Here is a 25,444-nt window from a genome sequence, read left to right on the forward strand (position 1 = left end):
AAAAATAGAGTAAACGAGTTTAAGAATCCGAAGAGATAAGCTTAGTAATCTTACCAATGGCAATAGTTTGTCCCTAGAAGCTCATGGTCAGCATCAAAACCCTTTCTCTGAAGAAGCTTTATAAAAGAATATAGTGATTTCAACATACCTGATCTCTCAAAGTAAACCGTCCCATCTGGGCATAATCCTCAAACCGTTCGATACAGAAAGGACTACCGCTAACAGTCTCCAACCTCGCAATAATACCCTGCCCCTTCTTCGCAAAATTTGGCGGCTTCCTACTCTTCCTCCCGGTGCCCTTCTCCAAGGCATGCAACAACGCCTCAAATTTGACTTCCTCGATAGCAGCATGAACGTGCATCACACAATTGAACCCAGCGGTCAAAATACTCTTCAAGTCGATGATGTGGATTTGAGCTTCAAATGCAGAGACACAGTTGACGGGGCTTCGGACGGAGGACAAGACATATCCTGGGAGGATGTCTTCTTCTTCGACACCTCGGAGACGGAGACGGACTTGGTCACCACACATGGCGTGGGGTAGTTCTTCGTCGGATTCGGAGTAGATGGCTGTTATTTCAGTTTGGACTTTTCCGGGCATCATAAGGATGGTTTGACCCTTTTGGATGACACCAGATTCGATCTTGCCTTCGGCCATAGTACCCATATCCTATGTACACCAGTTAGTATTATAGCTATACACCGCAGAAAATGGCTTTGACCCACCTTGTACTTTCCGTTGACGGGCATCATGAATGGCGCCTTAACCTTTCTCTCAAGTCCTTGCATATTATCCAAGAACTCCAGCAGCGAAGGGCCATTATACCACGAGCAGAGCTTAGGATCGATTCTGTTCTTAAGACCCTGTCCCGTCAATGCAGATACCGGCATGCATGTAACATCTATTTCCAAGACTCCATCGTCAGCAAAAAAAACCAATACTACCCGCAAATAAACCTTTCGCAAAAAAGAAATGAACGCCCACCTGTCTTAGGATTATACCCTGTCGCCCTCAAGAACTGCAACAACTTAGTCGTGCACTCGTCAAATCTCTCCTTACTCCACTCGACTGTCGGATCATCCATCTTATTCACCACCACAATCAACTTATTCACACCCTGAGTCTTAGCAAGCACAGCGTGCTCCCTAGTCTGTCCACCCTTCTCAAACCCAGTTTCGTACTCTCCCTTTCTTGCCGAAATAACCAAAATACCAACATCAGCCTGACTGGCACCTCCAATCATACTTGGTACAAAGGTCTTGTGTCCCGGTGCATCGAGAATACTGTATTTACGCCTTTCTGTCTCGAAGAATGCTCGACCGACTTCAACGGTTTTACCCTTGGCTCTTTCTTCCTTGGTCAAATCGAGAGCCCAGGATAGGTACCAAGACTCACGACCGGCGTCTTTGGCATCTTTCTTGAATTTATCCATTGTTCGTTCGTCAACCATGCCTGTGGCGTAGAGGATGGCACCACCCAAAGAGGATTTACCGGCATCGACGTGACCGATGAAGATAACGTTCACGTGTTCCTAAATTACGCCAAAAATCTTAGAACAGTCTCCTCACAATCTAGAACCAGAATTTTTTTTTAAAAAAAAGACTCCCTTACCTTGCCGTACATCCCTGCCAAAGTTTCTTCATCAACATCAGCCTCCTGCTCCTTCGAAACAGCATCGACTTCTCTCTTCTCCGGAACCTTAGCCGGTGGAGCAGGCGATGTAGTTCCGCTACCAGCCTTCTTCGCTGTACTAGCCGTCTTCTCTCCTGTAATCTTCTTAGCAGCAGTAGCTTTATTCCCAGCCTCCGGTGCCGACTTCTCCGCCGAAGCCCCAGATGCAGGAGCAGTAGTCTCCTTCTTTTTCTCGGCCTTCGGTGCCGCTGAACCCGACGAACCGCTCGAAGAAGCACCTCCAATCGTCAAAACCTTTGCTGCACCGCCAGTCGCAGCCGCAAGACTCTTAACAACGGGTTTAGCATCCTCCTTCGGTGCAGCAACCGGTGCAGCAACCGGTGTAGCAGCAGCAGCAGAGGTAGTCGCCGTAGGAGCCGGTGTATTCTCTACTTTCTTATCATCCTTCTTAGCTATCGCCGTTGGCTGGAACGGTTGCTGTCGCTGTTGTCCCTGTTGCTGTTGTCCTTGTCCCTGCTGTCCCTGTTGATAACCCTGTTGTCCCCCCCTCTGCTGCTGTTGATATCCACCACCTTGATATCCCTGATATCCTTGGTTGTTATTATATCCACCCTGACCTTGATACCCCTGGTATCCACCCTGACCACCTCCCTGATATCCCTGATAACCTCCATACTGTTGCTGTTGTTGTTGTTGACCTCCAAAACCCTGATAACCCTGATAACCTTGCTGACCATAGCCAGAGCCACCTCCGTATCCACCGTATTGTTGCTGTGTACCTGTATTCCAGTTTTGACCGGGAATGAACGATTGGGCGCCTGGTTGGAAAGAAGCAGCGTTGAAGTTTGGTCTGAACTGTTGCTGCTGCTGCTGTTGTTGTTGTGGCTGTTGTTGGCGGGGTTGGCCTTGGTTGAGGTTTAGGTTTTGAGCCTGGTGGGTGACTTCTTCGGCTTCATCTTCCCAGGAAGCTGGGGCGTTGGCGTTGTTCGACATTCTTTCGTTGGAGTGAAGCCCGTGACCGTGGCCGTGGTTGATAGGTCTACTCAGTTAATGAAACGTGAAAGGTAAAAGGTTGAGTATGGAGAGGAAGGAAGAAGTGGAAATGGAAACGGGTAGAGGTGGGGTTTTTTAGATTTCGTGGAGACAGGCGATGTTGTAGTTGATTTAGGTAACTCCGCGTGTCGAACTCGAGGGAATTTTTTTTTTCTCTCCTTAAGCTTAAGTCTATCAGGACCCGATACAACGATAAGTATAAATTCTACCGCTATAAAATATCAAGCAAAGAAAGAACCAAAGTAAGAAGAAGAAGCAAAAAGGATGTCCGTAGTCCAGTGAAAGAGCTGCTTGTTTAGGTAGCTCTGTTGCTTTCTCAAGAAAAAAGATCTTGTGTCCTGTCAACACGCTTTGGTGGGGCAAAATTCTCTTTGACAAAAAAAAAAACGTTGTTTGTCGGAAGAAGCCGACAGAATTCAAGGTATTATGGTGCTAGCTATATGAACAAGAGCAATGCAATGGGAATGAAGGTTATATGTAACTAACAAGAAAATAAGACCCCCAAAGAAGCCCTCGTTTTATATAAACCTCCGTCGTATCGTCGAATCCCTCTGAGCCAGGGTGTACAATCAAGCTTGTCGTCAGGTTGAGTCCACTTCGAGTCAGCGTGAGCACAAAAAGCCTTTGGCGTTGGCCGGGTCTTGGCACTCAAAAAAAAGAAATATTCAAATCAAAGGCTCAAAATGCAACTTCTACAACGCCCTTCTCCAATTCGTGAGTTTAAGCTTCGATATCGATAGTTTATTCTCAGAATCAGTCCCCTGATATTTAACTTATATAGACAAGAAACTAGGTATAAATCAGTCTCTTGCCCGTTACGGCACAAGACTATCTTTTGCCTAGATTTGTAAAGTATATTAGGACAGAAAAGTAAGGGTAATATAATAATTTAAGCTTTTGATCCCCACCAGGGAGGAAACTAAATAATACACTTTAGAAGAGTCGTTAACGAGCAATATATAGACCTAGGTACGCAAGTTTTTCCCATTCATGCACTGTTAAAATGCAAAAGGACCGTATTGAATAGTTGAAAAAGAAAAAAGGAACCATATGCATGTGCATGAATAGTTAAAAAAATATGAGAAGTATGAATAAAACCAGTACCATTATCTTAATTGCAAGAGTAAAAGGATTTTAAAAAAACAACGAGAATGAGAAGTAGAGGAGAAGAGAAAAAAAAGACGCTTTTGATTATGTATTTTTAAGTGTTTTCCGCAATGTATTAATCATGAATCTTCCCTCCAGCCATCCTTCTTCCATGCGAAGAAGCAAAGCAAGGGGAAATGCTAAAAAGCCAACCCTTCGGTCCACGTTATCCTTCATTTCATAGGCATTATCATGAACCTAACCATCATAAAACAAGACAACAGCAAGAGAGAAAAAAAGAAAAAAAAGAAATGAAGAAGAAATCCTCCCATGACGTTTTGTATAAGTTGAAAGTGGGACCAAACAAGAAAGGGTAAGCCTTGGTTGGAGTCCAAAATTATTTCATATAACCCTACCAATCATCCCCTAACTCGTCTTCACAAGAGAAAACCTGCGCCATTCGAGATTTCTAATCTCCATTGGAACGGCCACCCCTTCCCCCCCTTCCCCCACCATTTCCGCCGTGAACCAACCCGACAATGATCTCCTTAGCTTTCTCAACGCCATCCCTACTTCCCTTGATAATAATAGCCTCGTCGCTTTGTTCCTTAGGGATCGTGATCTTGCAGCCCGTCTCCTTTCTGATCGAATTGACCTGGCTGCCACCGGGGCCGACGACATATCGGTACTTGCTTGGGTCAGGCAGGAACAAGTATCCAGTCGCGGTCTTTCCGCTTTCTTCGTCGATTAATTTCTTAAGTTCGTCGGCAGCCTTAGCGATATCTTCAGTCGCTCCGCGAAGAGCCCAGGTAACTTCACCACCTTCTTCAGCAGCAGCAGTGTTGTCAACGACCTCCCAAGAGATGTTTGAAGCGTTCTCGGATGGATCATCGGTAATCAACGGGGTTGACTCGGGTGCTCTCTTTCTACCCTGTTGACCCTTAGGTCTCGGTGGCAATTCACCACTGAAACCAATGTCAACATTATATCTGTTTCTGAAGGTTCTAGCAAGCGATCCGCCGTCTGACAAAGAGTGATGCAAGTGCTTAGGAACGGAGACATTAGTCGCATCTTGGTCCTTGGTCAAATTCAAGATGTGCTCCTTAGCCTGCTCAACATTCTCAGCAGAACCAGAAAGCTTGATGCCAGTGGGAGCTTCCCCACCGTCTTGGCGCTGTCGCGGAATATCAAGGGTAACGCTAAAGGTACGTTCAATCTCCTTTCGAACACTTCCCTCGCGACCGATAAGCTTTCTATGCTTATCAGCCGGGATGTCCACAACGATAGTGATCTTGTCCTTTTCGGCGGCGATGATAGCTTCAAATTCTTTGATGATCTTGTCAACAACATCAACGGTCCCCTCGACCTTAATGTTGCTGTCAGTGACATCGTGGTGTGGGAAGCGAACCATGCGCGCTTGAGCACTCTTATCAGAGGGTCCGCCACACTTGACAACAATGCTGTGCAAAATCTGGCCTATTGATGTCCGTTAGTCGCTTCAATCATATCATCTAGCATTAAAAAGGGAGAAAAACCTACCACCAGGGCCAATCAAAGCTCGATGGAACTTCTTATCTACGCTCAACATCTTAACAACTTGGTTCTCGACCTCCTTGGTACTAGCCAAGATGGCGGCCTTTGCCTTCGCGATCTGATCTTTGGTACCCTTGATCCTAACCTCAACCAACTCGGCGTCTGTTGAGCCCTGAGGTGGGAGCTCGATCTTGGCGCCCGAATCATCGCGAATCTGGTTGATAACTTTTCCACCGGCTCCGATGATGTGTGGTAGAACTCGGGCTGGAACTGTAACAGCAACAGAGTGACCGTGATCTTGTTCATACTTAATCAACTCCGTAATTTCGTCCTTGGCTTCCTTGACGCCCTTGCTAGGACCCCTCAAGACGATCTCGTTGGGTGCCTGAGACCTTTGTGGGGCGCCACCAACATCGCTAGCCAAATCACTCGAGTTTTCCTGCCCGACCTTCGGGAACTGGATCCTGACGGAGTACTTTTCCTCCAGTCTCTTGACGAACTTGCCGCCTTGTCCAATGATGGTACGGTGATATTCCGGCGCAACAATAACGCTGGTGGTGGTTTCATCCTCAAGCTTCTTGCCAAGCCTCTGAATGCGAACCTTAGCTTCCTCAACATTTTCCTTGATTCCCTTAATTGTAACAGTACCAGCATCCTTCTCAAGGTCGATCTGAACTCCCAACTCATCGCGGTACTTGCTAATGTTGCTTCCACCCTTGCCAACCAGATTCTTCTGGAACTTCTGGGGAAAGTCAAAAGTAATAGTGTACGAATTAAGTACCTCATTATGTTTGGTACTCTCCACGAAGTTAGTGATCTTGGTGGCAACACGCTCAACCTCAGCGGAAGGACCGCGGATGGTGATGGTGTCGTCAGCGGCAGCGGCTTGAGCCGGAGTCAACGCAGGCTGGCCAGGCTTCAACTTAGGCGCACCAACTGTAACTTTGACCGTAGCGTCGGATCCACCAGTAAAGGCGTTCAAAGTGGTTCCCTTCGGGCCAACAATCTTCGCGTGATATTTAGCCGGAATGTTCAAGACTTTCGACTTCAAATCAGCCTGATCGCTAGCAATCTTCAACAACAACTCCCTAACCGCATCCAAGGCTTCAGTAGCTGCAGCCTCCTGCGGTGGAGCTTGAGCACCAGTAGGACCTTCGTAAATCAAGACGATCTGGGAGTCCTGATCATCCTCATCAGCGAACAGGACCTCAACGCTATGGTCATCCTTGATCTTTTGCAAGTTTCGGCCCTTAGCACCAATGATATGTCTATGCAGAAGGGGCTCGATATCAACATAGCTAAGGCGAGACGGTGGATGGCTATTGACGATGTTAATAACACCCATCCTGGCCTTCTTCACACTCTCAGCCGTCTTGCCAGTAATTTCAAAGTTAACACCGGTGTTGAGATCGTAAAGGGCATCGGTCTTGGGGATCACAATCTGGACTTCATATTCACTCTCGATCCTCTGAACTTCTTTGGTCTTGCGGAAATATCTCGCCAAGTCACGGGCGTGCTGTCGTTGACGAGCGATATCGTTAGCGAAAGCGACAGCATGGGCCCTGGCGATATCAAGCGCCTCGAAACTCATCGAGTTGGCCTTGGCCATCACGGATGTGACACCGTTCCCAATTTTATCGCGTGGCCCAATCACAAGAACTGAGTCGTATAGAATGTGGGGTGGTGGGACTACGACACTGCATCCAGATTCCAAGAGAATATCACCAATGGCTTTTCCTCGGTCGCCAACAAGGAATCGGTGTTGTTGTTTGGGAATATTAATGGAGATAGACTGGAACACATCACGGAGTTCTGCAGCTTGCTTCTCAAGTTTAGCACGAGCTTCTTGGACTGCAGCCCTCTCACCAGACAACATAATTGGGACGGGTGGCTCTGAGAACTCCCTGGAAGACTCGGATGTATTGTAGACCGGAATGCGGATCCTAAGGTCTTTACCTTCCTCCATCTCGGCAATATTTGCATTGTGGGGACCGGCGAGGAACGGGAAGAATTGCCCAGGGAAAGTTGTGAACGGAAGCTTGACATTCACATGCGAAGTCTACCAAATTCGACCGTAATCAGCATTGTATTAGATAATATTTTCGCTCAAACGCGGATATGTATATACCTTCTGTCCAACGATTTGGTTGATTTCTTGCAGAGCCATCCTAATAGCATCCACGTCTCCCTCGAGGCTAATCTCAACCATCGGTTCTTCCTCGGCAAACGGGTCGTCAACTCCCTCAGTTTCTTCAACCTGCGGGATTTGAACACGACATCCAGTTCGCTGGGTAATCCCTTGGATAGTGGCGCCCTTGGGTCCAATAATGTGCTTCCGGGTGCTGACAGGAATGTTATGCTTCGCTTGGGTCTGTAGTATCATGCAGGGAATCAGCACAGCATCTCAACAGTAGATTTTTAACGCTCGAAAGGCATTGCAAAGGACCACGGCGCCCTAATGCAGGTACCCGCGGGTATTTGCATAAAAGATTTGAAGGCGCCCATAGCTCCAGACACCACCACCACCCACTCAATTTAATTCAACCCTCTTCTCAAACTCTTCCTTTACTAGCTACCAAGTGTGCAGGGGAAAAATGGAAATAAACCCACCTTACGGCAAATGGCTTGTCTCAACAAGGCCTTAGCTTTCAAGACAGCATCTTGCTTACCCTTAGTGATGAAGGTAATCATTCCTGAACCGGCAGTAGATGCATCAATCCTAACCCCAGTCGTCTTCTTGATATCATTGATAATTTCTCCCAATGGCCTCTTCCACTGGTTCCTGGGGATTTGGTCTGCGAGATCGATGCTCATCATTTCATTGACATCATTCGACATCAATGGCAGGGTAGTCCTCGGTGCCTGCTGAGCAGGTGGCGCGAAACTGCCAGCGACGGCAGAAGCTCCAGACATCTTGGCGCCCCATGTCGGTGGAGCAGTCGGTCCTTTGCCTTTGCCCTTTCCGGGGCCTCCGGAACCCAATTCTGGGAACAATTCAGCGGAGTTGATGTCGAAGGCCGGTTGTTGAGATTTCTTCGAGGTAAGTGGACCATCGATGACGGGAGTCGCTTGGCCAGTGGCAATTGCCGACTTGGAACCAGGGTGCAAAAGGTCTTCTTCGTCTACAGCATCTTCGACAGTAGCGGCATGTGCTTCGTGAAGCTTTTGCATCTTGGAGGCGGCGGTCTCGGCCGAAGAAGCCTCAACGAGAGGAGCGTCAATTGCGACATCGGGAACGGTATTACCGTTGGAGGCTTCAGAAGTCATGGTTGGATGTTATCGATGGTTGTTGCGATTCAGCAATACCGTGTAGTGGTCAACCTAAGGGGGGTACAGGCACTTGAAGTATTTGTGGGTTATCGGGTTAATGACGACAGTTTGACGGTGGCGTCGACAACAACGAGTTGCAATATTCAACAAAAAAAAAGTATTTGATAGTTAAGGGGTTCTATCAATTGGTGAGAGATCGGAAGCAAAGGAAAAGAAGAAAAGAAAAGGAAAGGAAAGAAAGGGGAGTGAAAAGGAGAAAAGGTCGATAGAAGGCAGGTGGGTATTTGTTACTCAGCAGGGTAGTATGGTGGTGGTATTCGTATTGGCGGCGGTTGGTGGTGGTGTGAGGTGTATAATGCAAGTACCTCCCACTACCCAGGCCGAGAGCTGTACAGATTCTCGTCTCGTCTCGCTGGCCTTTTCGCCTGGTTGCTGTCCCTTGTCAGCCCAGCCAAAAGCAGTCTAGCGATTTATCTGGTCGATTCCAGAAGCTGAAGCTGGGAAGGGACAAGGGATCGCAGTGAAATCAGGTCGGGGTCAGGTTAGTGGAGGACTAGTACGGGTAGGATAGATGGGAACGATGAAGTAGCAGTAAAGCAAGAGCAATTACTTAGTTAGGAGGTAGGTACTAAGTAAGGATATATATAGATGAGAGTTATAAAGTTAGGAGACAGTTACCTAAGTAAAGACCTACTCATAGGTACTTGGGTACCAGGTAAGTACCTAGGTACTCACTTAGCTTAGTTAGGAGGGGGGGATAGTCTCGAGACAGCAGATGTCGAAAGTCCTATCCGATCGAGGTGAATACCCAGGTATATGAGGGTATACACACACACATCCACCTGAAATTCAAGCGCACGCGCGTGGCTTTAATTTCACGACGATCCGGCGACGCTCAACACACTTCATCGGTCTTACACACAATAATACGCGTATGTGAACGTACTCGGCCTAGGCTTTAAATTTGATAATATGTAAAGATAGAAAGCTTTAAAGGGAAGAGGGAGGTTGGGTTTGTATATGTATTCTCATCTTTCATTCATCGCCATGATATATTACCACAGCTAAATGCTGGTAGGTTGTACTTCTAAGCTCATTTATGCACATCGTCTCATGCTAGTTACTGAAGATGCTCGTGAAAAGAACTCCCCATACTACCAAAAAGGACAGAAAGCAGCTGGAAACAATCACAAGGCATGCAAAGACACCGCATCGCTGTTTAGAAAAGAGAAAAGTAAGAAGAAGGAAAAGAGAAAGGAAAAAAGGGGGGGGTTAGAAGGTAACAGCGACGACGAAAGAAAAGAAAAAAGCCTTCGGGCGAATAGGAAGGCAAGAAAAGAACTAATAGAGAAGAAGAAAAAGAAAAGAAACAAGAAGAAGCGAAAATAAAACATAAAAGTGATGCTCAAAAACAGCCCTACCACATCTCATCCGAGTAATCTCTATCTCTATCATCATTCATCGACTGTTGATGATGATACCTATTCCCACTTACGCTCCCTCCGCCTTCATACCTTCTCCCGTCCCCGCGTCTATCGTACCCTTCATGATCTTGGTAGTAATCGTAATCTTTTTCATGGTACCCACCATCCCCAGGGTGTCCATTGGCGGCACTACCTCCTTGCTGTTGCTGGTAGTAAACTTGCTGGTCTTGCTCATATTGTTGTTGTTCGTGCCCTTGGTACCCGTACCCGTCACCGTCATAATCTTGATTATATCCACCTCCATTACTGTTCGGTGCATCTCTCGATGCGGTTCGTGCATTGTAACCTTGCTGCGAGTCATATGGCCTGTCATCACGCCCATCGTCATCAAAGTCGTAGTCCTCTTCATCCGAGTCCAGCTGTTGTGAGTCATCACCCTAATGACACTCTAATTAGTAAAAGACAACTTTGATATACTATTGATGCTACTGAAGTTTCGCTTACATTGGCTTGAGCACCTCCATGCTGCTGTTGGTGGTATTGCTGCTCAAGTTGTTGTTGTTGGTACTGCTGAGCCTGCTGGGCTTGTTGTTGCTGCTGGGCCTGCTGCTGCTGCTGGATTTGCTGTTGCTGCTGTGCTCCTTGAACTGCATTGGGTGGCTGCATCTGCTGCACCTTCGCCAAATACGCATACATAAAGTTACTCAACAGCACCTGCTGCAGCAACGGTCGCCTCGGATTCGCCAGCTTCAAATGTGAGAGCCTATAGATAGCTCTCTCAATGTGTATCGGGAAACGGGTATAATAATAGGTTTGTGCCGGAGGAGATTTGCTCCGACCCGAAGGAACAGCAAGGTTTGACTGTTTCGATTTTGACTTCGTTTCTTCCTGTTTCTTCTTCGAACCTCCAAATATCGATGAAAAGATTCCCGGTTCCTTCTTTTCTTTCTCTTTATCAGACCCCGAGGCTTTACGACTACTAGCCTTTTCTTTCTCCTTGTCTCGTTCGCGTTCAAGAGAATCCATCGATGGTCGGGCGGTGTTGCCATCAATGCTTTCGCGTTTCTTGGGCCCATCGATCGATTTTTGTAGCAAGTCCAGACGAGCGTGCTCTCGATCACTGGATCGCTCTCTATCCCGCTCTCTTTCCTTCTCACGTTTTATTTCGCGTTTTCGCTCCTTTTCATCGTCGCGGTCCCTATCCTTCTCCATAGACTTTGCTTTGCGAACTTTCTTGCTACCCGAGTCCTTCTCCCTCTCCCGCTCCTTATCCTTCTCTTTGTCTCCGTCACCACCGAGCGTTAACCACGACCAACTAGATTTCCTACCGACTTCCTTAGTTGGTCCTTGTTGTCCTCCATGACCTGGTAATTCCTTTCGCTTAACTTCACCGGGTTGTTGCGAAGGCGGACCAGGAGGTGAAGGTGTCGCGTCCTTTGTCGGCTCGTAGCTGCTAGTCCCTGGGGACCCTCGTTTCAGAGTCGGACGTTTCTGCTTGCCACTCGACGATTCGGGAGCCGAGGGAGGAGATGGTGCATGAGGCAGCGTCGGAAGCTGTCCGTTAGGCGGGCCCCCTCGTGGTTCTTTTGAGACACGTTGCGACGAAGACGATACCTCTTTTCGTTCGACTTTGGCAGGTTGCGATGGGATGGGAGGAATGGGTTCTCGTGGAGGTGGTGAAGGCGATTCCGGTTCCGATTTTGATCTCGCCATCCTTTCCGATGTGGGTCGATCAGGTGGTGATATTGGTCGTTGAGATAGGCCAGGAGGTGCGATGGCCTGGCGTTTGGGTTCTTCGGGCGAAATTGGAGAAACTGGGGATACCGGTTGTCGGGTTCGGGATTTCATCGACATCTCTTGCTGACGAGAACTAGAACTCCGAGGCCTAGTTTCTTCATCATCAGAGGATATTGATATTGACGGAATAGGCTCCGTCCTGACACGAGAAAGTTTGAACTCTGGTTCATCTCCAGGCTTTCCTTCCTCTGCTGCTGCAAGTTTAGCTCGCCTAGAAGATGGTGCCACTCGTTCACCCTTTCGGATACTGCCTCTTCTCAGAGCCGTCCTTGTTGATCTTCGTAAGGAGCCTCCCGGTGGTGGTGCTGGAAATATTGGTTGGTCGTCCTCATCTTGTCCTGCATCACCTTTGTTTTCAAAAAAAAATGCCAGATATTAGCTAACAAACCTTTCCCCAAAAATAAAGCCAAGCATCTCACCTATTAGCGCTTTCTCAGCCTTACTCAAACTCATCTGCCTCATCAAATCCACCGGGTCCTTTTTACCCAACACCTCTCCCAGCTCGGATACCGTCAGAACCTGCTCTCCTTCGGAATTCGACCTATTCCTTCTCAATTTATCCGCTCCATCCTCGTAACCCTCGGCAGCCTTCCCATCGGTATCGATCTGCCGCGACAACATAGACTTCTTCCTCCTCAAACTCGGCCCGGCCTGCAAACCATCTGTCGTCCCATTGCCCTCATGCTCGCGAATCTGCTCAACCCGCGATTCCACGAAATTCTTGAACGCCTTAGGTGCAAGTTCGGGATGTAATCTCGCAGGCACCCAAAACAATCTGGCAGCATCGTCGTCATCAGCCCGGCCCTTGGGTGCGACAGATGGGAAGAAATTGTTAAAGCTCGGTAGATCCGGGTCGTTTGCCACGCTACTAACGTCCATGGAAAGCCGTCGTAACGCCTGTAGGTTCTCCAATTCCTGCTGCACGGCATCCGGATTCGATTCATAATCGATATTGTTCAGGGGAAACGCCTGGTTCGCATTGGGAGAGTTCCCAGGCACCCTCAGTGTCGAAGATCCAGACAAAGAAGAAGGCGATGTGTTATCCATGTGAGGTGGTGTCCTGGATTGGTTGCTACTACTGCTAGGGCTTTTTCTTGATTTTGTTGGTGTTTGAGGTGGGGTTACGGGAAGAACTTGTGATGAGAGTGGGTGTGAGTGATGGTATCTGATGCTTGGTTGTTGGCCTTGCTGATGTGGCCTCCTCTGGTGGTGACGGTGATACTGGTCCTCGGCATCGTGATTTTCCTCGTCAGAATCCCCATACAAATCTCCAATCGCTGCTGTAACATGATCATTGTCCCCTAGCGATGCCTCCCGGCTATGGAACGACGTCTGGTCAGTAGTCGGCTGAGGATAACGGTTATATCGAGACTGTGTGGCAGACTATATATGTATTTCATATCAGATGTTAGTTTTCAACCTGTTGGTAGAGACGATACACGATGGTCTTTTTCGCTTTGATAACAAACAATAACGATGCCAAGGCACACTAATCGCGGATAGCCACAAAGTGCAGGGAGCTGTAATTCACCTTCATATATGAAGCTTTCGGGATGTACGGCACTCCCAGGCCAGGGGACACAAAATAGAGGAAACCGGGTTTCTGCAGTCTCGAATAATTGGACGCTGGAAGACAGACGGGGTAAAGATTCGTGATCACCGGAATAGAACACCATGGGACGCCACCGAGCTATACGATCCACGCCCCTTGTTGCCGGTTCAGAGGGAAGCAAGAAACCCCACCCGTAATGTACGGAGCTCTGTATATAAATGTACTATGCACGACAGCAGACCGAAACTCCGATGAACAAGGCGACGAGGAAGACGACGAGTGGCTAGAGAGATGTTCGATATTCGATGTGGGTAGTATCCGTCGTGGCTAGAGAACCGACGAATCGTGGTCCGGAAATACTGTCTCGGGTGTTCCTGAATACGATGGCTTGCTGACCAAAATCCCCAAATCTCCGAGTCGTCCGTCCCCTCGTCTGCCAAAAAACCAATTCTATACGAAAGAAATGCCCTTGCTTCCTCGCTTGTGCGAAATGCTGGTAAAAGAACCCGGATAAAAGCGCTGTTCGGAGGTGGAAAAGGAAGCGGGTACGAGCGAGGGCAAAGAGCAGGAGTAGAGTGCCAGCAATGGGAGTTTTAACGACGAGAACTAATAGCGCCGAAGCTGCATCTGGGAGAAAACCGAGGATCTAGACTGTTCGTTATATACAAGGAGGCTATTTCGAAGTCGAAACCAGCTTAGATATGACCTTTTTCCTATGAAATTTGGCGATAGACGGGATGTATTGGCAGTTGGAAGGTCACGGTTGAGGCGTTTGAGCGGGTAAAAGTGTCGTCCTGGCCGGTTTGAGAGAGCTATGTCGCTCAGGTTTTTTTTTTTTTTTTGCCTTTAAAGGTCGTTGCCCCTTGCAGTTTGATTTCGTCTTTCCTGGGAGAACGAAGGTAAACTGGTACTACAACATATATATATGAACGAGGACCGGAAGGGAGTTCTGAGGATGATGAAGATTGAGAAATACGGACAGGCAGGAGACGATGTTTGACGGATGTTTGATATTTCCAGGTGGTCGTTAACTGATGATGTTAACTTAATGCAGTTGATGTCATGCGAGGGCGGCTATCTCGAAGAGGGATTCGATTTCGAATTGGCGGGCGCCTCCAAGTAGAGTACCGACAATGCAATGGCAGAATAGAATAGAATAGAATAGATTTTAAAAGATCCGATACGATACGACACGATATAATACAATCCAATACAGACGGGAGAGGATCGAATCGAATCAAAGGAATGAAAAGAAGCATTCCAGCCAATCAGCCAGCTAAGTTCCTCGACTCGTTTTGCCCGACTGGGTTGTTTGCCTCTGACATGTCAAGGACTGCACCAACATGACAAGCCCCTTAAGCTTCGTCTCTTTTTCAGTAGCTAACCGGTGGAGCTTGGCCATATGCGTCGATTCGATTCACGAACTCGAACGATTTGAGACTGATTCAGGGAGGTGATGTTTAAATTTGAGTAGTCTGGAAGATTGTCGATGTTCCTTCTTGAAACAAGCTCACGAGACTAAAACATCAACGTTCAACAGTATATATAACTATGCGAAACTCGACCGTATCGATATCGACATATACTTAAGGGTATACATCCTAACAACTAGCAACTTCCAGCTCCTGGGCAAGCAGGCAGGTAGGGAGGTAGGCAGGTTATAAATAATTATATACAAGTGAATCCAAGTACTTACTAGTACCCAAGTACGTGCTTCCTGCTAAAAGTACCTACATACATGATATGTATCCGCACCTACCGGCCCAGGTATATACCTATATCGCATTTTATATATATAGTATAGCCTCCCGACGCTGACTTGCAGAAGATAAGATAGAAGATGTCGACGCGATGTTATTCTTGGAAACCGTCCCAGATGCGCTTCGGATTGGCTGGCTCCGTCCCAAACTTGCAAAACCCCGGAAACCCGAACAGAGACACCAAAAAACGGGCGCCACACCTGGCACATTAGTTGGCACCCGCCGCACAAGGAATCATATTAATCGCCTTTCCCCCCCTTTTTTTTTCTTTTCTTCTTTTGCAGCAATAATATCAGATGAAATTCCATCAAATCAGAAGCCTCCGTTTACTCCATATTTGCGGAGAATGTGCAGCGGGACAGTCGACAGAAGATGGGAAAGTATTTATACTTATTTCCAGCCACACGAGCAACGCAGGAAACAACGCGTAAAGAATTTCCTCTTGCCCGCGGTGTGCCAATTCCGGCCACTCCACTCGCTGAACTCGATGTCAAGGTCCATGCGCTATGACATGGAAAAAAACAAATGAGGGGTAAAAACAAGACAGGTGGGAAAAAAAAAGGAGGGAGAACACCAAGCAAGTTCAGCCTCTAAAGGTAGAAGATGGTGGTGTATTTAGAAGATGTCATTTGCAGCGCAGTGCAGTGGGGGAAAACTTTTGCCTCGAAATGTTAAACTGGCATCACAGGTATCCTCCTCAGCTTTGATTAGCATTTGGAAGACCATATATATAAAAATATCAGCTCAGTGCGCCTGGATTCGAGGCTACCGTCCAGGAGGGAAACTCTAGCTACGACATGCGTATGCATTGCATCGACTAATTGCGCATTTGCAAGGTGGGGGAACTCCAGCTCGTGTCGACCAGGTCTCCTCTCGTAATCTATCGCCATCATCCCCAGTTCGTTTTTCCATGACCATGTCATGTCATGTCATGTCTCCATCGGTGTCGACTAGCATTCAAACCTAGTCCGGAAAGACGTCTCGACATAATAGTCACAGACTACATGTACAGCACAGATACTTAATTACCCCGCGCTGGAATTCCGGCTTGTCTTTCATGATCAACGCCCATCCTCCAAAGATTAGATCAACTTTTTCCAGTCTAAAACATATGCTCTATATCGGATCGATTGACTAGCTCCGGCAACTTGAGGCCGCCCAAATCCATGGATGGTTTTTCACGCACGTACCCCAGCTTTTCCATTCCGAAAGGCGGATTTAGATATGAAAGGGCCCACTCGATTCGTTGCATATCGGCTCACTAAGAGGCAAAAGCCTAAGAAAGGGAGAACAAGATAAACCGAAATGCCCGTCTATATGTATGTATTATTCATAATTATTTAACGGAATCATGGAAAAATGCAGGTTTCTTCTCGTCCTTTTTTTTTTTTTTTTTTTCCTTTTGAAAAAGGTTTCTCCTTTGCATATGCATCATGTAATGTAAGATACATACATCATGTACAGACATATATCCATCCGTACATACATACATCCATACATACATATTCCGGACTTACATATCGTTAATATTATATCAATTTCCGTTCCATTAGTAGCTAGTGTACCCCCAATGACAATCTAAATCTCCTGCTATCATGCATATTTTCCCTAGCTAGCTTTCGCAGTTAACAGAGAGAACGAGAAAGTAAAAAAGAAGAAAAGCGAACGCTATAAACGAACCCCCCCTCAACGAACATGGAAATATATGCAAGCCCACATGCACCAGAGCCTCGATTAATTTCGAACACCCCAAATCGCAAGGTTTCGTAAACCAGTTTTCGCAAGTTATTTAAGTTATCCAAGGCCAAAAACCGCGGAGAGAGAGACCAGGCAATCAAGTCAAGTAAATATTATTAGGTTGTAAGGCAGCCAAATAAATAAAAGAAAAAAAAACGATAATATCACACACACCACACACTTCTTGTTCTTGTTCTTCTCCGCAGCCAACAACCGCGGGTTTTTTTCCCTTATCCCAAACTGCTACTCAGCTTTGACTAATGGAGACAGCTCCCCACTTTTTGAGCTCATATCAATCAGAAACGTTAACCCGCGATTCGATTCACACCCTCGATCTTTGAAAACTTAAACTTATCCAAACCGTTAGCCAAATTCCACTTCGAAAAGGAAAAAAAAAAAAAAAAAAAAAAAAAAAGACAATATCGATATCGACCGGAAAGATACTAAGGTAACATATCCCGGAATAACAACAACTTTGCGCCGATATTTGCCTGCTAAAGATGCCTCCACAACAATATGAATCGTCAGAAATTCAAAACAAAGCATAAGTCAGCCGAAACTTAAACTGGAAAAACTTTTTTGCAGCTCTTTTTAAGTCAAGTTAGGCCGACCAAGAAAAGAAGAAGGTCGTCATTGCCGGTGCCAAAAAAAACCAGCCAGTATCCACAATTAATATGTATTTTGGGCGTGTACCCACAGACGCACAGAACGCAACTTTGACCGTCTAACGCACTGGTAAACTCCCACACCTCCCACCTTTTTTTTGCCAATCGGCATCTCGCACCTTGTAAGCCTGAAATCTGTCCTCTTAAAATCACATCTGAAACAAATCTGCCCGTCTTTTTTTCCCTTTTCCTTTTCTTTTTCTCTCTCGATTTTTTTCGGTAGTTTTATCTAGAAATGTAGAGAAACTCGATCGGAAAAGTTAAGTCCAAAATCCCACACATTTGGATTGGAAATGTTGCATATAAATCTTCAGCCCACCACATACATATCTCCGTACATATATCTGCGCAGCTGCACCCGTGCACACATCCCGCTGAATTCAAACAGCTAGGCGGGTAGGTTGCCAATGAAAGTAGAAAAAATGCTTAGTAATAAAATCATATAATGAAAACCCCATTCAATAGCAAGAGAAGTAGAAGAAGAAAAAAAAAACATGTAACAAGGCCATCTGGATAATTGTAATCAATTCTCGGTCCAGTGGCACCTCAGCCAGCCAGCCAAGGTTGTAAAACCTCGGGTAGCTAGGACGGACTGTGAAAATCAATTATATAGGCAAGAAGGCTAGTAGTACTAGTCAATTAATTACAGGTTATACCCCGGATCAATTCAATCTTTCCATTGATCCAGTAGACACAATACCAATTCATCTGAGATTTTATAGACACACCAAAAATACCCCAAATATAGCCAAATCCGTCCACTTTTGACGAGACTAAGGTTTCAAGATTCAAGGGAAAAAACGGCCGGAAGCTTTAGCAGGAATAGCCTACCCGTCTTACCTAGCCTAACCACTTAGACGATTTCCCACTAGTATGTTATACTACCTAGCGAATGACACTTTCTTCCCCTCTAACGAACCTCCCCACCTCATTCCCTCCCCTCGTCTGACATGCCGGAGAAGAAAGGTGGAGAAATAAACCGCAATGACGGGTGATATGACACAAAACAGACGACAGGAAAAAAAGTGGAGAAGATCAGACAGACGGAGCCGGCCTTAAACTTGACTATCAGCTCAATCATCTACGGAACAAGCTGTGAAAAGAAAAAAGGAAAAAAGAAAGCAATAGGAAAACTAGCAAACGGCCGCCGTCTACATCCTCCGGTTCTCTAAAAATGACGCTAGGAATCAGTAGGAGCGACATCCCGGTGGAACCATTTGGATAGACAACCACCCCCCTCCACCCCCTTCTGAACATGGGGAAACAAAAAACATATGTTTTATGCAACGCAGATACAGACACACATACATACAATGTACATAACATACATGTCATATGTCATTTTCCTATCCTTCCTTCTACTCCGGCTCCATTACCTACCGGTACAAATCTTGAAACTTTGTTGAATCGATTTGTTGAATTTCAATATTAACATCGTGACAGTGCGTGAAATACTTTTTTTAAATCCCCTAGACATATTTCACATCTGCGCACACGCAGGATATGCAATGTGAAGAAAGGACAAGGGGACCGTTGATCATAATCTCACGGGGAAGTGGCTTTTTTTTTCGGTCCAGGTTGTTTTTTGTTTTAACCTGGCTTGCAAATGCAATGACGGTCCGTCTCGTCTTTTTTTTTTTTTTTTCTTGTGAAAAAAAAAGAGAAAGATATGTTACGGCATATGGTACACCGACCTTGACGTTCCGTCCCCAAGTCGTAACAATGGCAAAAGACCTTTTTTTAAACAAGGTATACTAGTAAGGCTTTCGGGAGGGACGGTAGATGAGGTGGGATATGGAGAAGGAGGGGGGGTAAAAGCATATTGACCTGTGCCGTACGATAGATACAATCTCGGTCCTTTGCAGATTCAACTACCAGGTATCCTTGAGGTCTACGAATGGAAAATTTTTCAAACGGAAAACAAAGAAATGGGAAAAAAGAGGACAAATAATGTAAAAGGTACTTTTGTTAAAAGATCTTTTCCCCGCCTTTAGCAATAAGTTTGCCCTGTTTCCTTGTTAAAAGACACTTTGAGGAAGGGAAAAAATTATACGGTAAGGCAATATGCAATAATTTCAAAGCTGTATAGTATAGCCTTTGCTATCAATTAATCAAGGGAATTAGCTATAGAATAGAATTTCATGCTTATGCTTGTTAAAAGCAGACGTATTCTTAGCCTCCCCTCTCGACATGGGGGTGGAAAAGACGCCTATTAGATAGAAAATAACGAAATTTCATGATATATATCGCATACCCCCTGCTCTATCTGCCTTCCTGCAAGATAGATATGTCGACGTACATAACTATTGCATCCGAAAAGTTAGCAATAACAGGGGTGTATCAAGAAATAACGACTAATGTATAGAGATATTTTTATAAAAAAAAATCATACACCTCAACCAATCTCGTCACATGTGGAATCGTATACCTGGAGTATCCCGGAGCGCGGAAAACTCTCAAGCTAACATAAAAGAAAGGAAAAAAGAATTATAGATAGGAAAGCAATGGGGGGAAAAAGGAACCAATTATCGAAAAAAAAGCAGAAATCCCGAAGGTATCACAAAAAAAAGTATTCCCGTTTCATAATAGAAAACCGAGAAGAAGAAAAAAGCCACAAATGAAGTATAGGTAAAAAGCAAATGATAAAATCGCGGACGACGAGAAAGCCATACATATAAACATGAAACCGCTAAAGTAAATAGATGCTTTAATGGAGAAAGAACCAATTGGCCAACCCCACAGTATTTCAAGGACATGGTCGATAGGAGAATTATCGGAAAGACAAGCACTTGAAACCACAAAAGATACAACAGCAACCAGCCTCGCTCTCGCTCCACAGATATCCATCCGCGAAAGAGCAACTGTAGTTACCACATGTTGATCAGAAAAACGTCAGAGGCCGAAAAGTTTCCTTTTGGTGAATCCTCGGTACTCCCGTCTTCTCGAAGCGCTCTGGCCCCTTGACATTTGCAATATCTAATGGGAAAGAAGGAAAAAAAGTATTCAACTGCCAGGGTCCCGTCATTATTACCTCCACTGGCTCATGCATGTAATGGAGTTCGAGAAAGAAAAAGATTTTCCAAAAGCAGCTCAATACTGCGAAACTCATCAATAATCAAGGGTAAAAGAAGTACTAGTACTTGCAATTGGTATCTTTGAACAGGTATAGAAAACAACGGCTCCGGGGTGTTTTAGTTTCGTGCGGGAAAAGAATTAACTAAAAAGGAAATAACAGCTCTGCCGTGCATATAGCTGTATCGGTTTTGTTTAATCCATTCCGATCAGCCTGTCCAATAGCTGAAGGTTGCATATTTCGTACTCAGGCAATGACAAAGGAAAGGGTATTCGTAAGACAAGACAAAAATTGCTAAGGGGAAAGGAAAATTTTTTTCAATACAAATGTGCTTCGGCAATAGTCGATATCAATTGGTGTAAGCAAAGTAATAAACCCAGATCTTTCGTAAGAAGTCGTAAGATTGTTAGCTGTAGAGCAAGGTATTTGCATAACCCCCTCCATCCAACAAACAAGCGAACAAAAGGAGCGGCTCAATGCAGTTCCCAACAAGGTATAATGCTTATAGCTCAAGGATATAAGCTACAAAACAAGGCACCCTAAGTACCCGTACTTTTGCAACATATGAGCATCAATAACCGGGTTTCTAGATTCTGAAGACATTCCAGATGTTCCAGGGCCGCCACCGCCCGCGCTCTCCCCCACTGCTAGCTCCGCCAAATGTTGGAGATTTCCGTGAGGCAGGGGATGCTTTCCGGCATTTGTAGTTCCTCCAGAGTTAGCCCGAGACGTCCTGCGAGAGATGAAGTCCTTGATAGTCCTATCCCACCCGGTACTGTCCTCCCGCGTCGAGACCCCCCTGCGCTTTTCCAAGGCTTCAGCGATATGCATGACGCCCTTCTCCGCTTCGATCCTGGTTTCGCCGTATTCCAGAAGGTCTACCAACGTCAGGATCGCCAATGCTGCAAAGTGGTAGCTGAGTGGGGTGATTGGGGTCTGTCCTGAATTCAAGATAACTGCAATTCTAGTCGCTGGTCCAATCAACTGACTGGGCTCCGTAGCGTCGTTCAAGCGAAGGAAAAGTAATTTCACATGCCAGTAGGCGATATGTACGAGGTTCAAGGATCCGAGAATACCATCCACACTCTCCCGGAATCTCTCGAGCTCGCCTCTGAGCAATCTTGAAACAAAGGCAGCACCACTCGCGGAAGTCGAAACTGCTTGATCGGATGACGTTAGGTTTTCCGCAAGGTGGCCAAGGATCATGGATAAACCTATCAATTTCTTGTTATCAGCACAGACCTTCGCTATCTTATTTTTGGAAAACTTTTTTTTTTTCGTCTCCCTTTTGGAGGAATATAAATTTTCCGCCAAGGGAAATGGGAATCATGTAGCGAGGGGGGCGAGATTTCTCGCGGCATGAAAAGGGGATTTCATTTTTTCAGAGCCACTTACGAGTGATTTGGTAAGCTGCAATCCCGAGAAGAGATTGGTCTTCTTGCATGAGTACCACACTTGAATCAGGGATGTGAAGGGGGCTCGAAGTGCTCACTGCGTTCCACCTATCGAGAACGACAAGAGTCCACCATGCCCTCCTTCCTAGTTTCTCGTCACTATCGTCATTATCATTGTCTGACGACTTAGACCCAGCATTTCCGTAATGGAGTCTAAGATTATATGCCAACCCAATAGCAGCTCCCAACCAGAGTGCTCTTGGAGGTCCAAATTGACCTTTGATGGCTGCCGGGCCTCGATTATCCGCTTCCAAAATTAAGAAAATCAACGTTTGAAGGTAGATCAAATTATCAGCAATAGATCTACTAGATGGATCCTCATACTGAGCAGCGAATGCAAGTTCTGCGACTCCGCGAGACTCAAACGGTCCAGTTGGCATCAAAGTAGATGCTGGATTTGATCTCACAGCACAATATAGTGCCTGAAGAACAGCCTCTCGCACACGGGAAGAAGCATGAGAGAGTCTCAACCTCAACCGCTGCTTTGAGTGCGGGAGGAAAGGAAATGTTGGGTGAATAATTGAATAATATCTAAGATCGAGAGTCAGTTATAAAATATCCAACGAATAACAACGCAAAATTGGAAAGCCTGGAAATCTTTTTTATATCAAGAGAGTGAAGACTTACTGATCGATTACGGGTTCATCCCAATCGAAGGATTTTCCAGAACTCTTCATCATATTTGAGCTCATGGCGACGTCTGTATGTTCGAGAGGATCACTTAGACTTTGTCTTCTTGCTTCACAAGAATCAGGTCTCCAAGAGGTAGACAAACCAGAAGTAGGTGATGTGTGGGCAATTAAAGGAGCAGGAACTGAGGCAGATGAGATTGAACCTCTTTGAGAATGTAGTCCACTGGAAGGATGAGAAGGAGGGATATGGGGGGGAGGGAGCTGCCTTTGTGGTATTTGAGCAGGAGCAGATTGATGATGAGGACTGTGAAATGAATCAATCGGAGGTAGCCTTTCACTGGTGCGCTGTAATGTCGGGCTTTGCGCCAACGGCTGCAGATGCATGCCTAGTGGAAATTCACTCGACGAGGATAGGGTACGCTTCCTGGATTGCCTCAACGAAAGATTAGGTGGAGGCGAAGTTCCTTCCGAATCCATTGGTGATGATTCTCCTTCAACCGACGTCAGGTTATTGTAAGGAAGCATATCGCTAGTCGATATTGTATTCTCTAGCGTATTTAACCGGTCTGCAAGTTCCTTAATATACCTAGTTTAGATTGCGCAACGTTTAGCAGTGCTAACCATAAGAGATTCCGAAAGACAGAGCCAGAAATTCGCGCATGGAATTAGCCCAATAGTCGAAGCGGGAATGGAATGTTCTACGGATTCCATAGCCCCAAGCCTGACCTTGACCCTGCCAACGGCGATTACGACGAGGATACATTAAAAGGAAAGCAAACGACATAACAGCAAAAACTTATGCTACTTTCTGGCACAGGAGGGGGGTATAATAATGTAAGTACGCTTACCCTTTACTAGGGCCTCTCTTCATAGGCACCCTACTGAACGAACACCTTGCTCCTACTCGCTTGCAGCTTGAACACTGCTCGACTCCTGTCTCAGAAGTTGCATCGCACCGAATCTGTGCAACGCAAAAGAACGAGGGTTACCATAACCAGACCACCTATAAGGCCACAACGAGAAGACTTGTTAGACAGGGTAAAAGTGTCAAGGTCTAAAATACCTTTTTCCTGCGACATTCATCGCATGCTCGTGAGACCTTCGACCTCTTGCGAGGTGCTAGGTCACTTGGTCCACCCATTTCCATCGAAGCATCGGCATACCCACTTGGAACCGTCCTTGGAGACGAAGGCCTCTGGTCATAACCTTGCATTGGGGCGTCCATCGGTGAGATGATCGGGGGAAGTCCTCGAGTAATAAAGGATGAAGAGGGCGAACTGAGAAGCATCGACGGCGAAACGTTGTTTTGTCGTCCTCGATCCTGATCCTCTCGTCCAAATCTATCGACAACACTGGTCCTTGGAGGCGAATATGTTGTATATGAGGTCCCTAAGTATCGAGGCTTCGGTATCAAGTCGGAATCTGTCCTAGAGTATTCCTTGGAGGACCAGTGTGAGTCCGTAGGAAATGTTGCAGAGGAAGGAGGCGAGTATATAGACCGGCGCAATGGAAGTGTAATCGTCAAGTACTTTGTGGGGTTGGAGCGGTGGGTCACTAATTGAGATGAGGGAGCTAGAGCAACCTCCGCCATTTACTCGGGTACTGTCTGGAAAAATTCCTTACAGGCCAGTGGTATTCTAGTATGCAGAGAGGACCGCAAATTTCTTGCCTCCCAGGGTGCTGCAAATGTTTGTCTGAAGGAATATGATCCTAGTAGCAGCCAGGTCAAGACTACCTACTCTCCAATGTCTGATTGTCGAGAAAGGCAATAGAATTAACCGGCACCTCGACAATGTCGTCCTTACAAATAACAAGAAGAAGGAGAAGGAGTTATAAAGAAGAGGAGATGATAATGACGGAGGAGGTGAAAACAAGAAAAAGCTTGCCCGCCAAACTGCGGGGAAGATATACTTAGCCTATAACAAGAGTATTGCGTCTTCAATTTCTCCAGCAGCGTATGATCTTGGTAAGGTCTTGCTTCAAGCTACGCGGCTAGGAATTAAAAATATCTACAGCTTGTTTTGCAGATAGGCATGCAGGAGGTATAGTCTGACTTCGTGACAGGACGGTAAGTATGTAGGTAGGGCAGAGCGTTTAGTTTAATGACGGGTTAACTATTTCTCTTCCCGGTGCAAGCGGTAGGCAGGGGGGCTGTCGACGGTATTCCCGTCAGATCGAGGTGCCTCCGTCTTTTGCAATGTGAAAAAAGACGAGACGAAAATAAGAAAGGCTAAGGTTTGCAGGTCTCGTGGCAAGTCTCGTCCAGGTTCAGAGTTCTGATAGTATACCGAAACGAGATTCGTGGGGCATATGACCACCTGATTCGATTTCGTGCAGAAACGGTAGGAAAGATCGTGGTTTCTCCTGGAGCAGGGCCGGTGAAGTCGGCAAGTAGAATTCGCTTGTTCATGCAAAGATCCAATTCAACCAGATTGAAGGTGGGCCGGATCAATTCAACATGCAGCACATGCAGCACAGGCAGTGTGGCCGGGAGTCGAATACGCTAGTTGCAGACCGAGACGAGAGGCTTGTAGACGATTGATGACAGGATGCCCCGCCATGCGACACCTAATATAATTTGAGGACTAGGTACGGTATGGTTGGCAGGGTAGCGTCAATACAGCAATTATATCGATATAAAGTACTGAATATATGGTATAGTCCGGGCCCGGAACAACAAACAGAGACTCCGGGATAACAGTTCGCTTCTATTGTGATATCTAAATCTTCAAAGGCTTGTTGCGTCGATCAGTGCAGGGACCGTCGAGAGAATCC

At 46.2% G+C, this 25,444-nt stretch overlaps 5 protein-coding genes across 5 annotated transcripts; all 5 read right to left on the reverse strand.

Annotated features, from left to right (window-relative positions):
- Nucleotides 1-19: 19 nt before the first annotated feature.
- Nucleotides 20-2,626, reverse strand: AOL_s00210g240 (uncharacterized protein; the record flags this gene model as incomplete). Its single annotated transcript, XM_011129042.1, has 5 exons — nucleotides 20-73; nucleotides 149-670; nucleotides 727-902; nucleotides 986-1,532; nucleotides 1,613-2,626. The coding sequence occupies 5 exons, from the start codon at nucleotides 2,624-2,626 to the stop codon at nucleotides 20-22; spliced, it is 2,313 nt and encodes a 770-aa protein (XP_011127344.1).
- A 1,615-nt stretch (nucleotides 2,627-4,241) lies between these two features.
- Nucleotides 4,242-8,572, reverse strand: AOL_s00210g241 (uncharacterized protein; the record flags this gene model as incomplete). The annotated part of the gene is made up of 4 exons (XM_011129043.1): nucleotides 4,242-5,248; nucleotides 5,312-7,364; nucleotides 7,434-7,676; nucleotides 7,916-8,572. 4 exons carry the CDS (start codon nucleotides 8,570-8,572, stop codon nucleotides 4,242-4,244), a joined length of 3,960 nt encoding a protein of 1,319 aa, XP_011127345.1.
- Nucleotides 8,573-9,992: 1,420 nt separating this feature from the next.
- On the reverse strand, nucleotides 9,993-13,333 carry AOL_s00210g242 (uncharacterized protein; the record flags this gene model as incomplete). Its single annotated transcript, XM_011129044.1, has 4 exons — nucleotides 9,993-10,436; nucleotides 10,504-12,143; nucleotides 12,216-13,179; nucleotides 13,328-13,333. 4 exons carry the CDS (start codon nucleotides 13,331-13,333, stop codon nucleotides 9,993-9,995), a joined length of 3,054 nt encoding a protein of 1,017 aa, XP_011127346.1.
- Nucleotides 13,334-21,105: 7,772 nt separating this feature from the next.
- On the reverse strand, nucleotides 21,106-22,729 carry AOL_s00210g243 (uncharacterized protein; the record flags this gene model as incomplete). Its single annotated transcript, XM_011129045.1, has 3 exons — nucleotides 21,106-21,797; nucleotides 21,979-22,568; nucleotides 22,665-22,729. The coding sequence occupies 3 exons, from the start codon at nucleotides 22,727-22,729 to the stop codon at nucleotides 21,106-21,108; spliced, it is 1,347 nt and encodes a 448-aa protein (XP_011127347.1).
- A 994-nt stretch (nucleotides 22,730-23,723) lies between these two features.
- Nucleotides 23,724-24,260, reverse strand: AOL_s00210g244 (uncharacterized protein; the record flags this gene model as incomplete). Its single annotated transcript, XM_011129046.1, has 1 exon — nucleotides 23,724-24,260. One exon carries the CDS (start codon nucleotides 24,258-24,260, stop codon nucleotides 23,724-23,726), a length of 537 nt encoding a protein of 178 aa, XP_011127348.1.
- Nucleotides 24,261-25,444: the final 1,184 nt, after the last annotated feature.

The sequence above is a fragment of the Orbilia oligospora genome (assembly GCF_000225545.1).
Source record: "Orbilia oligospora ATCC 24927 unplaced genomic scaffold scaffold00210, whole genome shotgun sequence".
NCBI lineage: Eukaryota > Fungi > Ascomycota > Orbiliomycetes > Orbiliales > Orbiliaceae > Orbilia > Orbilia oligospora.